General features: G+C 37.6%; 1 protein-coding gene and 1 pseudogene across 1 annotated transcript; both read left to right on the top strand.

Annotated features, from left to right (window-relative positions):
* Positions 1 to 1,024: 1,024 nt before the first annotated feature.
* LOC122076924 (expansin-A10) lies at positions 1,025 to 3,250 on the top strand. Its single transcript, XM_042642580.1, has 3 exons — positions 1,025 to 1,319; positions 1,452 to 1,764; positions 2,433 to 3,250. Exons 1-3 carry the CDS (start codon positions 1,316 to 1,318, stop codon positions 2,737 to 2,739), a joined length of 624 nt encoding a protein of 207 aa, XP_042498514.1. The 5' UTR covers positions 1,025 to 1,315; the 3' UTR covers positions 2,740 to 3,250.
* Positions 3,251 to 3,314: 64 nt separating this feature from the next.
* LOC122076257 lies at positions 3,315 to 13,163 on the top strand (annotated as a pseudogene).
* The last annotated feature ends 555 nt before the right edge of the window (positions 13,164 to 13,718 follow it).

Raw genomic sequence — 13,718 nt, 5'->3', positions numbered from 1 at the left:
TTGCTTGTAGGGGAGAGAGAGAAAGAGAGAGCAGTAAACAATTGTAGTATATAGAGTGATTCTGTCACCACTCTCACTCAAATGAACATCATATAGTGCAACAAGCTCAAAAGTAGTTACCCTCCAACAAAGCAACTCAAAACTTCTATAAATTGAATATTTGTAGAAAAATGTTATATTATAATATTCTCAAATTACAGTAGTGAATTTTCTGAACATCTGTATCACAGTTATACAAGCAGTATTCGAGAACTTTTAAGCTAAGAAACAATTAAAGTTTTACATTCACAATTCTACTGGGGTTGGCGGTAAGAATGTAAAAATTTTGGAGGTCCTTTCTTTCCCCAATCAAACAGGAAACTCATAATCCCACTCAAAACATTTTAACCAGTGTCCATGAGATCTAACAGCCAGCTCAGTGAAGTAAAAGTTGTTCATGGAGGGAATCAGAGAAAAAAAAAAAAAATGGAAGTAGGTTTGGAAATACTTTTAGTTGCTTATGCTTCTAGTGAATCCCCCCCCCCCCTTTTTTTTTTTTCAAACAGACTCGTATTGAAAGGTTGTACTGAAAGTCTGATAAAATCAGGGGGAAAAAAAAAAAGAAAAGAAACTTGATAAAAGTAGTCATGTTATTACCTCTGAGGAAGTAGGTTTGGGTCCTCTGGCAACATTATATGTTGATTGTCATTACTGGGAAGCCATGATATTGGTTGTGGTTGCTGCTCATTTCCCATTCCCAGGGGTAAATGTATCCCATTCTGAAACTAAAAGGACAAAATACATCATGTCAGAATTTTCCCTTGCTTACACCGATAATCAATCAGAGATAGCAGCAGCACAATTCGTTACCTGACTAGCACATTCCAGACTCATCAGTTGTTGCCTTCTGAAAATTTCCTGCAACCAAATATAGAATGATAAAAGGTTTACAACTCTTGGATCAGATCCATAGCAGTCCAGGACATTTTGAGGTGGTCAAATAGCAGGTCCCCACTGTTTGTTACCCATGTGTATGGCACATATATAACAGGACCAAGATTTTTCTCTTTTCCTCTCTTCAGCTTCTTTCCTTGAACCTTCCCAAGTTCATGTAATACTACTCACTTCTCTCTTTTTCTTATTGTTGTTTGCGTTTCACTTCTAGTCTCCTGAACTAGTCTTTGAAAACCTTGCACTTATATTTGTGCAGGAAAATGGCTTCTTTGAGGTTCTATTGGTGGGTTTTTTCTCATTGCTGTCATATGCTTATGGGTATGGAGGAGGTTGGATTAATGCTCATGCCACCTTCTATGGAGGGGGTGATGCTTCTGGGACAATGGGTAAGATTTAGTGAAAATGTGAAATTGCTTCTTCCTTCTTTTCTTGTTTTTGTTGTCTGTTAGGCTATTAGCCCAAGCCACATTTTAAAGAAATTCCCATTTCACATATTTGTTTCTTTGACTTTCTTGTAGGTGGGGCTTGTGGCTATGGAAACCTGTACAGCCAGGGGTATGGGACTAACACTGCAGCTTTGAGCACTGCCCTCTTCAACAATGGCTTGAGCTGTGGAGCTTGTTTTGAGATCAGATGTGTGAATGACGGAAAATGGTGCCTCCCTGGCTCCATTGTTGTCACAGCCACTAATTTCTGCCCACCAAACAATGCCCTCCCAAGCAACAATGGGGGTTGGTGTAACCCTCCCCTGCATCATTTTGATCTCGCTCAGCCCGTCTTTCAACGCATTGCACAATACAGATCTGGGATTGTACCTGTAGCGTACAGAAGGTTTGTTTTTTTCTTCCCATTTTGCCTTCCTCTTTCTTTGTTCCTCATCTGTGTAGCAACATTTGCTTGAAATTCTCGCATGGTAGCCATTTGGTGTACTCTGTTTGAGGGTGTTAGTCTTTGGGATGGCCTTTATTTTTCTTCTTTCTTATCTTGCCACTGTTTTTTATCATGAAAACAAAAGAAGGTATACTAGTCAAAGCAATGTAGTGGACATTTGGGTTTATCAAAAATTTCATGCACTGTTTACAAGAAAATAAATTCACTTTTTAAACCCAATGACCACTATTTTAAATTATAATTTTTTGGTGGAGATACTTTAATGAGATTGTGAAGAGTGTTTTAGGTGTAGATTTCACCAAAAGCCAAAAATTTTAGTGTATTATTCTGTAACAAGTGGCCCCCCAACTTCAAATGCAACCCTCTCTTTGAGGTTGGATACCCCATAAGTTTACATGGTTGGTGGTCTGGGCCTCTTTTTCTCCTTTTTTTTTTCCTATGTAGATCAGGTTTCTTCTTCCACACCTTTTCTCAACTTTTTCTGATGTGTGGTTTCCATTTTCACCCCTTGATAGAAAATCATGCAACTTTTATTTTTTTTAACTGTCCATTCTTCATTTATTACTTCAATGGAGGTGCTGAGGGTTTCTCTCTTGGTTATGTTGTAGGGTTCCATGCAGGAAGAGGGGAGGCATCAGGTTCACCATCAATGGCCACTCCTACTTCAACCTGGTCCTTATCACCAATGTTGGAGGTGCTGGTGATGTCCATTCTGTTTCCATCAAAGGATCAAGGACTGGGTGGCAACCAATGTCAAGAAACTGGGGCCAGAATTGGCAGAGCAACAGCTTACTCAACGGACAGAGCCTTTCATTCAAGGTCACCACCAGTGATGGGAGAAGTTTGGTTTCTCATAATGTTGCCCCTGCTAGCTGGTCCTTTGGCCAGACCTTTAGTGGAGCACAGTTCCGCTAGAGAACTGTGGCAGGGATGGGATATATGTTATGCTAGCTGGTGTTTCTAGGTTTAGAATTATCTTTTAGTGGTCTAAAGACTGTTAGAATAGTATATAACCATGTGTAAGAGGTCAGTGTTGGGTCAACATGAGAAAGGGCTTATTTTAAAAGGGCTCTTTCCATTTGAACCTATATATTGTGGGGTTTCTGTTTCCATTCATAGGGCCCCTTAGTTTTTTCAGTCCCAATGTAACTGTTGAGGGAGGGGTGTGTGTGAGAGAGGCGATGGCTCAGTGGGCTGAGGTGCAACATTACCACCCGCCACTAAGTATGCATAATTTTACTCTTTTTGGGGGGAATTTTTGGGTAGTAGTTTTTTGGGAAAGAGAAGGGTTGGTTGGGGTGATTGTGATCAGTTTTTACTGAATTTATCTTGTGGCTGTGGTTAAGCTTTATTATGAGAAGACTGTAAATGTAGATCTTCGATTCCAAGAGTAATGAAATTGAGAGTTAAAATCTCTTGGTTATCATATATCATCTACTGTACTTGTTCTTGTTCTTCCAATCTTCCCCCTCATCTCAATATTCTCTCCAATGGTCATCTGGGTCTTTGTTAATGTTGTTGAAAACTTCAATTCCGGTGTGCTTAAGCTTAAGCTTAAGCCTAAGCCTGCTACTGTACTGGACTGGATTGAATGGACCACTAGATGGAACAAACAATTAAATTTAAGTGGTGACTTTAGGGTTCATACTTCCATGTGTCTAGAGAATCTCATCTTCATTAGATAATAATCTGAAACATCCAATTGGGGTTTTTTCTTTTCTCTCTTTTCTTTTCGAGAGAAGAGAATGGTCCAAGTCTGAAGTGCATTCTTGGGGAATGCAGCACAGCTCGGGTCAAGAATTACGGCCTTTCTTTGGCCGTCAGAATATGATTATCATATTTTAAAATGACGATGATGCATGCCCTCATATGCCCACCATCACCCAGGAGCTGAACCTCTTTAGGCTACCAATCCCATTACCATATGTATTTTATCTATTTTATAGGAAAAAAAGTATATTTTCGGTATTTTTCATATAAAAAACAACAAATAATTCCATTGTTTGGCTCGACAGGAGACAGGACCACCCCAACAGGAGGTTTTGTGTTGGTGGTCCATCAGAGTATTTAAGACTTTCAATGAGATTCATAGAATGAAAACCTAGAAACACATTGGACCTTTGGCAGATTGATCTTTGAGATTCTAATGAAAGTGTTTGTTTCTTTTTACATGACTTCCCTCTCATCAAATCCTCTATTTCATTGAACACTTCTGCTCTGCTCTGTTCTGTTCTGTTCTGTTCTGTTCTGTTCTGTTTCTGTTTCTGTCCCAGATGGTCCAAATGGTGAGAGTTATATCTCCTTGCTCTCATTTATTCAATCGCTTCTTTAAGAATGAATTAAATAAATATATTTTAGAAAGGCACACACTCTTTAATATTTTTTGTGTGAGTGGGTGGAAGTGTGGGGAGTTAATGAGAGTAGATACTCTGAATTTTTGGGTGTAAGGTGGGGTTTCTTTCCAATTCATCAATGTCTCTCTGTCTCCTCTGTTGTCACTTTCCTTGTCTGGTTTAGTAAGTTTTACCATAACTTCCAGTTGTGAAAGGCATTTGTTTCCACAGCAACCATGAAGAGATTAGTGTGGTATATCTGTCACTGGCCTCAAGGTCTATTAATTGCAACAAGAGATGGAGGCTTTTTTCATGTGGTCCAGCAAACAGTTTGGTCTAGGATGGATCATAGAAGGAATGGACAGATGTTGTGTTAAGACTTCTTGGGTTCAGCTATTCACTCTAATTGCTCTTCATGCAGGGTCCCTAGGGATAAAAGATCATAAATAAGAATTGATTTCGTGACTGAATTGATCCAACGAAAATTGATTTGGATTAGGTTATGAATCTTGAAGGGGTTAGACATATAATCCACTAACTAGTTTTTCAATTTTGAACAATATTTTATATTGATGATGAGGGTTCTTCTATGCTTCACCATGAAGAGTGAAGAAGTTCACTTCACTATTTTATATTTGACATCGCAAGTGATTTTGGTGAGTTGAAGTGGAAGTGTGGAATTTGTAGTTCACCTCTACTAGAAGTTTATAGGGAAATTTAAACTGATAATTGATATTTTATATGAGACCAAAAAAAAAAAAAATCACAAGAGAAATTATATATATCAATGGAGAAAAGAAAAAATAATAATGTAGAAAACAAGATAAGGATTCTCTACGATGACACGATAGACCAATAAAATGGGATGTAACGTAGTTTGGTGTCCAACTCCTAACAATGTTGGTCGTGGAAACTGGGACTTACAATCTAACAACTCTTTGGATATATATATATATATATATATAATATTGTGAAAAATAGATTTACTGAAGCTGATACGCATGTATGGCCATTAGCTTTAGCTACACACAAAGCGTATGAAACCAAAGAACGAAATATGATCAATCTGTGGGCTTTTATTACTAGGGTATGTGCAAAATTGTTCAACATTCGTGAAATACAATAAAATGAAATTGGAATAGAAGAAGCAAACGGATGAATAAAAGAAACGGAGAAACAAAAACCTAGATCAAAACTTGCATAAATCCTTATGGAAACATAAGAACATGGTGACTTAAAATCTAGATAAACCAAATCCTTCTTTGATTCTTCACCTTGTGAAGCAGCTGATTGCTGTTCTAGCAAGCACCCCATCTATCACCAATCAGGTGAATGCATTCCACTCGTCTCTTCCTTTTTCTTCTCCAAAATTTCCTTGCGGGAACACACCAACTCTGAGGTATGTGGAAGTCACTAACACAAAAACTAATATATCAGTTGGGTCACGTGTCTTATTATTAATAATAACAGTGTCTCATTTAGTGCTGACTACTTGATGACAGAAAACACGTCTCATGCAAACACTAGAGGATTACTCATGGACATCAGGAATGCAATAGAGAAAGGATGGATGATCGATATTGTATGGGGTGACTCAAAAGATTTTGAACATATTTTCACTAACTATAAAATCATAACTTGGCTACAAAACTTTTTCTATTACTTGCTAATGAAACTATTAGCTATTTGGGATTATAAAAAAAAATTAATTTTAAAAAACTTAAGTCATATTTTGATGTAATATGATTAATATCCCTAATCCCTTCTTTCTTCTTAATGTATTTATTTATTTAAAAAAAAATAAAATAAATAAATCTCCCTTATTGGATTGAGTTATATTGCCATGAAAAGTTCCAGAATATATGGTTGATGTTGTTGGCCTTAAAGCTGGACTGGTGAAGTAATTGACCAACGACAGTGACTGTTCTTTCATGCCTCATGATGGGTCGCGCCGAAAAGCCGGACCGGAGCCATCGGATGAAAATCTGCGACTAAAAAACATTTCACGTGCGTCTCCATACGTGAAGCGAATATGTGACCTAGTGACTCAGTATCAAGGTTTTAAATCTTGGGATCGGTCCTGAATCGATGAATACCGATATTGATCCAGATCAATCTAAATTGTTTTGGATCAAATCGTATCAAATGGATTTATCCTGTTTTTGAATAAATTTAATTTCTTATTATCATTTTACATTTATGCCTTACCAATGGATCAGTCAAAGATCGGGATCAATGATGGAGAACATGAATTCAATCTAACCAATACCAACTAATCTAATCCAAATTTTAAAATCATATTCACAACCAGGGATTTAGATCTTGGTAATCAAAACGGTATCAATCTCCACTAACAAATCAGTCATGTCAGTGACATAAAAATGGGTATTAATCATTATACTCTTGATTCGATTCTCTGTTAGGCATTGATATCAATTTCAGCTAATACCGATATGATCTGATTGATCCAGGCACAATACTTAGAACCTTGCTCATGAGTCATGGCTCACTGTTGTATGTGATACCTAACTCAGTCTATACGATTCATACACCATTGCCCCTACATGATTAATTGGTCCTCTGTCATTGCTTCACTTCGGTGCAATCTAGATTATAGCTGTGAGGGTATCAATCGGGGCAGTTTCCGTTTTGGGATAGATCCATATCAGTATCGAATGGATTGCTCAAAGTGGCCGATTCATGTAGGATTTAACCTCAAACATAGTTATGATCTTTTGGCAAATTACCTATTATTCATTGTGACTTCCCAGTGATCTATATCATTTATTATCCCTAATGTTTCAAGGAACTGAAATAGATTGGTTGAATTGATTGATTTGGATAGAAATCAACTATGACTGATCTGAATTTTGGATGTTTTGAAACAGTAAATTCTAGGAGTTTAAGGATCATCGTTGGGTTTCAAGATATTAGAGGTTGATTCTAAGGTTATTGAGACTGATTTTGATAGATTTCAATTTGGATCGAAATTGGAGGGCCTGATTCAACTGTTAGATTCAATTTTAAAGTCCTTGATTATCCCTCATTTTCAACCAATTCAGTTCTCAACTTAGCACTAATAACTAATAAGTAGTAATCTATGGATAATAATTATAAAAATATAACATTGAAATAAGAAAGAGATTCATCTTAGCAAAGACAAACCAACTAATCGAGTCCAATGCTTACGGCCTTGCCATGATCCATATAAAAATCCTTTGCTACTTTGTAATTGTGCAGTGAGGATTTGAACGGCTGAAAGAATCTTAAGATGTGTTTCTAAGTGCTCTCAACCATCCGATGCTCACTGCACCATTGCAGTGATCACATAGGTTTTGGATTCACCTCATCTTGGCTTGCACGTGTAAAAATGAAGATAAAGTAATTTTTTATATTGTCATTTCATGCTACTCAGCTGGTCATTTTGTGCCCCATTTATCTGGGTATAGAGGCCACACTTCCTTACTATACGATATACGGATATAGTCTTCATTTTACTCTCTTTCACAAGCATTGTAAAATTAAAATTTTCTCATTTTTTTACACTTATGGTGAATGGATAGGGAGACATGATCTCTTTTCTTTGTTTTTTTCGGGGGATATGTAGAATAAGTGACTGTATTTGCTGTACGACAAGTATGTTTGAAAGAAAAAAAAAAAAAAAAAAAAAGGGAAACCAAATGTAATATATCCCTAAGAAAACTTTGAAAATAGGAAAGTGATTTCTAGATCTTACGCACGCGGTGAGCACGATTAAGTAAAACTTTGTCTTAAAAAAAAAATTATAAATGAATAATATGTAACCAATCATTTACTAACGAGAAATGTCATATCAAGATTAAATTGGGGACAACTACAAGGTCCAGCAGGGCTTATTGATGAGGAAGCTGCAAGGGTAGTCACTTCCACTAACACTTTGTCATTCTTTATACTTGAATAGAGAATCCCCCGAGCCTTCATTTATTAATAATGAATAGACTTTAGCTGGATCCTCTACCTTTTTCCTCCTAATAAATCTATATCATTCTTCTTTCTCTTCTCCGAGCAACAATTCGGAAAAATTTTAGCTGTTATTAACTGCAACCCTCTGTTGATTGTCAAAGAAATATTCACTTCCCTTAATTTCACAAATACTTTCTTAAATTATAGTATTTTTTAAAATATTCTTTTAAATTTTATTCCTTTGACTATCGTATGGGTTGTAGCTACTTTACAGCAAGCTGAGCAACAAAATTTCATCCAATCCGGAATTTCCTCCCACAGACTCTGACACAAGGGGGCTTTATTTATGGACCTTTGAAAGTAAACATGCAATAATGAAGGGCCTGATTCCGCACCCCTATCAGCCCATTCCTCCATTTCTGGATTTCTACCTTTCCCATTAAATTTTCAACGGTTTCGAGGAGTCCAAGTTCATGTCGGTGTTCGTTTGCTACACTTTTCCAACTTGTCTTAAACTTCCTCAGTATAAATGGGACCCACTTCCCCTACCCCAACCCCTAAAAAAAAAATATAGATATAACTTTAATGCACTCATTATTCTCAAGCTGTTAATTTAGGACCATATTTGGTAATCGGACTGGAACAAAACCATCTGTTAAATTATTGGTCCGATTGTGAATCTAAATTTTGGAACAGATTAATTAGCGGGTGGATCTCCCAATGGTTCCATAACTGAAAGACTAGTTTGGAGCCGACTAATCAATACCCATTTCATTTTGGTTCATATTTTTATTTGTATATTTGTGGATTGACATTTGATTATTTGTGTAGTTATAGAGGAAAGGTGAGACCTAAATAAAATAGATTAGAGAAAATTACACTGTCACCCCTTAAATTTTGTCTTCAAATCAATGCCTTCCTATGTGTTTTCTCAAAATGACACGAACACCCCCTCTAACTTTGAAAAATGACAAATACACCCATGTCGTTAGTTTAACCAGTTAAATGATGATGTAACTGTTATGGTGAAAGGCTATCATAGACTCACCTTAAACATCTAACTTACACCAGACCAAATTCAAGAGGTGAAAGTATAATTTTCTCAATAGATTATTAGTCAGTTCCAAGTTCCCAAATCTTTTATCAGTTTATGTAAATGGTTATTAGCAGTTTCAGTTTTGACTATACGGTTCAGCCAAAGACCAGAGCAAGCCTTGGCATAAATAATCCAGAATTCTGGCCTCATTGGGGAACCTATGTTTGAATGGATGAAAGCCCACTACTCCCTAGTTGGGCATGAAGCAAATCAGACATCTAGGCCCAAATTCCTTGGCTTAAAAATAATTTAATTTATTTTACATGATTTATAAATTAGAACCAACAGGCTTTTAATCAATTCATTTTGTTTAAACGGTTTCATGATGTATCGCTTTTAATCAGTTTAAAAACGATGGTTCATCGGTTCAAAATTGAACCAATTGAACCAAACATATTGTTATTTGACATTCAATTTCAAAATCAAAATTGAATCAATTGTTAATTGGTTTACAACCCCTCCGTGCCTCAATTGGCTGGGTTTCTTCATGTATATCAAAAATTTCTACTAGCCGTTTAATCAGATAATTGGATGTCGGATATAAATTTTTCTACTCTTCGCTCAATTTGTTATACCGACTGGGAGGTTTCGCACATAAACTTTAAAGTCAAGTTCTTTTCCATTGGATTTGAGCCCATCCTCAAGCTCAGCGCATTTAATAATCAGTATTTATCAAAAATGACAAATAATAAATTAGGTTGACAGGCCATTGTGGTCGTCCAGAGGTGAGATGGAGTGAGTATTCAACGGTTGGGAGGACTCGGTCATGCACCCCAGCCGTTGGATTCTCACTGCACATCCCCACCTCACTACAGACTATTTTGAAGCCCATTACACTCAGATGTCGTTTGATTATATTTATATCTTTACAATGAGAAGATTGCTTAGGTAAATATTGAAATCCAAAGTTAGTGGAATTGAGAGATCATCTCTTGGTGTTAATACCATTAGGGGTTGGTAACCCAGGGGTCTGGGGGAGTAGTAGCTTAACTTTATTACCCTAATGCCCTCTTAGGGGTTGGGTATTTTGAACGAGCTATATATATATAGGCTTAAGATTTTAAGATAATTGGTTAGGTTGGATGGGATGAGTTACTTGGAAGGGAAGGGTAGAGTTGCAGGCTCTGACAACATCTGGTGTCTACGCCCATTTTAAGTAAGAATCGGTCAGAAAGATAATGATATGAATGAATTGAACCACTCCCCCTCTCTGTAATTAATGGCCTTTTATATTTTTCAAGTTCTTCACCTACGTCAGAATTCCCCAAATATCTTGATTCAAACTTCAGAATGAATTATTAATTGAAGGGGAACATGGATCTGAGATCATATATAGATTCCTAGCTTCCAAGCTATTTTCACTTGTCATCCCTCACAATCGAAGTGGGTCTCAGTCATTGAAAGGGACAAGTGTGAGAGGTGGGTTCAGGTTCACGGATGGTTGCAGGAAAAGTTTGAATAACAACGACAGAGCAGATGAAAAGTCAGGCATCTTATGTGTTGAATTGAGATGGGGTTTAATAGAAGGACAGCGCTTTGGGGAGAAGGGTTTGTGTCCGTCCAGAGCAGTACGCAATGCAGCCAACCGTTTGTGCAGATTGATTCAAACTTCAAAAATGAATTAATTGTGCCCTTAATTTTTCAAAACCTCAAGAGTAGTCTTTAATCACAAAAGATGAAAATAAAACAAGAGAAGGCAGTTCATTAATGTAAACTTGGTAGGTAGGTAGGCACAATAGATAATATATTAAACTGGAAAGACAACCACAACAAACTGCAAGAGCTCCTAACAACACACAGGAGCTTTAAAGAAAATTAAAAAACAACACACCTTAGCCATCAAATTCCGAAAGTGAAGGCATTTGAGGTCGAATTGCATGTTGCGTCAACATGCAATTCGACCTCAAATGCCTTCACTTTGGGGCTTCTATTGGTGGGTTTTTTCTCATTGCTGTCATATGCTTATGGGTATGGAGGAGGTTGGATTATTGCTCATGCCACCTTCTATGGAGGGGGTGATGCTTCAGGGACAATGGGTAAGATTTAGTGAAATGTGAAATTGTTTCTTCCTTCTTTTCTTGTTTCTGTTGTCTGTTAGGCTATTAGCCCAAGTCACATTTTAAAGGAATGCCCATTTCGCATGTTTGTTTCTTTGACTTTCTTGGAGGTGGGGCTTGTGGCTATGGAAACCTGTACAGCCAGGGGTATGGGACTAACACTGCAGCTTTGAGCACTGCCCTCTTCAACAATGGCTTGAGCTGTGGAGCTTGTTTTGAGATCAGATGTGTGAATGACGGAAAATGGTGCCTCCCTAGCTCCATTGTCGTCACAGCCACTAATTTCTGCCCACCAAACAATGCTCTCCCAAGCAACAATGGGGGTTGGTGTAACCCTCCCCTGCTCCATTTTGATCTCGCTCAGCCTGTCTTCCAACGCATTGCATAATACAGATCTGGGATTGTACCAGTAGCGTACAGAAGGTTTGTTTTTTTCTTCCCCTTTTGCCTTCCTCTTTCTTTGTTCCTCATCTGTGTAGGAACATTTGCTTGAAATTCTCGCATGGTAGCCATTTAGTGTACTCTGTTAGAGGGGGTTTAGTTTCTGGGATGGCCTTTATTTTTTTTTATTTCTTACCTTGCCACTGTTTTTTATCATGAAAAGAAACGAAGGTAAACTAGTCAAAGCACTGCAGTGGACATTTGGATTTATCAAAAATTTCATGCACTGTTTACACGAAAATAAATTCACTTTTTAAACCCAAATGCCCACTATTTGAAATAAGATTTTTTTTTTTGGTGGAAATACTTTAATGAGATTGTGAAGAGTGTTTTGAGGTGTAGATTTGACCGAAAGCCAAAATTTTAGTGTGTATTATTCCGTAACAAGTGGCCCTCCAACTTCAAATGCAACCCTCTCTTTGAGGTTGGAAGTTGGATACCCCATAACTTTACATGGTTGGTGATCTGGGCCTCTTTTTTTCTATGTAGATCAGGTTTCTTGTTCCACACCTTTTCTCAACTTTTTCTGATGTGTGGTTTCCATTTTCACCCTTTGATAGAAAATCATGCAACTTTTATTTTTTTTAACTGTCCATTCTTCATTTATTACGTCAATGGAGGTGCTGAGGGTTTCTCTCTTGGTTATGTTGTAGGGGTCCATGCAGGAAGAGGGGAGGCATCAGGTTCACCATCAATAGCCACTCCTACTTCAACCTGGTCCTCATCACCAATGTTGGAGGTGCTGGTGATGTCCATTCTGTTACCATCAAAGGATCAAGGACTGGGTGGCAACCAATGTCAAGAAACTGGGGCCAGAATTGGCAGAGCAACAGCTTACTGAAAGGACAGAGCCTTTCTTTCAAGGTCACCACCAGTGATGGGAGAAGTTTGGTTTCTTATAATGTTGCCCCTGCTAGCTGGTCCTTTGGCCAGACCTTTAGTGGAGCACAGTTCCGCTAGAGAACTGTGGTAGGGATGGGATATATGTTATGCTAGCTAGCGTTGCTAGGTTTAGAATTATCTTTTAGTAGTCTAAAGACTGTTAGAATAGTATATAACCATGTGTAAGAGGTCAGTGTTGGGTCAACATGAGAAGGGCTTATTTTAAAAGGGCTTTTTCCATTTGAACCTATATTTTGTGGGGTTTCTGTTTCCATTCATAGGGCCCCTTAGTTTTTTCAGTCCCAATGTAACTGTTGAGGGAGGGGTGTGTGTGAGAGAGGCGATGGCTCAGTAGGCTGAGGTGCAACATTACCACCCGCCACTAAGTATGCATAATTTTACTCTTTTTGGGGGGAATTTTTGGGTAGTAGTTTTTTGGGAAAGAGAAGGGTTGGTTGGGGTGATTGTGATCAGTTTTTACTGAATTTATCTTGTGGCTGTGGTTAAGCTTTATTATGAGAAGATTGTAAATGTAGATCTCCAATTCCAAGAGTAATGAAATTGAGAATTAAAATCTCTTGGTCATCATATATCATCTACTTTACATGTTCTTGTTCTTGTTCTTCTTCCTCCCATCTTAATACTCTGCAATGGTCATCTGGGTCTTTGTTGATGGTAAGTTGTTCAAAACTTCAATTCCTGTGTGTTTAAGCTTAAGTCTTAGCCTGCCACTGTTCTGGACTGGATTGAGTGGACCACCGGATGGAACAAAGAATTAAAATTTAAATGGTGACTTTATGGTTCATACTTCTATGTCTTGAGAATCTCATCCTCATTACATAATAATCTGAAACATCCAAGTGGGGCTTTTTTTTTTCTTTCTTTTCTTTTCCAGAGGGAAGAATGGTCCAAATATGAAGTCCATTCTTGGGGAATGCAACACAGCTTTGACTTTTTACACAAACCTAAAACCAGGAACAAGTGAAAAGGGCAAAAGAAGGGAGGGGCTGCAAGTGAAGTGTTGAGATAATTGAAAATTCGAAGATTTTGGGTGAAAAGCAATTGGCCCCGGCCGGTCTAATTGAGGACCCTGATCGATGATTACTAATCAAAGGCTATTAAAGGTAACCACTCATCCTTAGA

The sequence above is a fragment of the Macadamia integrifolia genome, chromosome 4, assembly GCF_013358625.1.
Source record: "Macadamia integrifolia cultivar HAES 741 chromosome 4, SCU_Mint_v3, whole genome shotgun sequence".
NCBI lineage: Eukaryota > Viridiplantae > Streptophyta > Magnoliopsida > Proteales > Proteaceae > Macadamia > Macadamia integrifolia.
The sequence above is the reverse complement of the archived record's forward strand: the minus strand, read 5'-3'. Positions and strand labels throughout refer to the sequence as shown.

Excerpts from the sequence above, each read along its gene's own strand:
- LOC122076924 (XM_042642580.1), top strand. Across the intron at positions 1,765-2,432 it reads GTACCTGTAGCGTACAGAAG|GGTTCCATGCAGGAAGAGGG; the intron begins GTTTGTTTTTTT and ends GTTATGTTGTAG.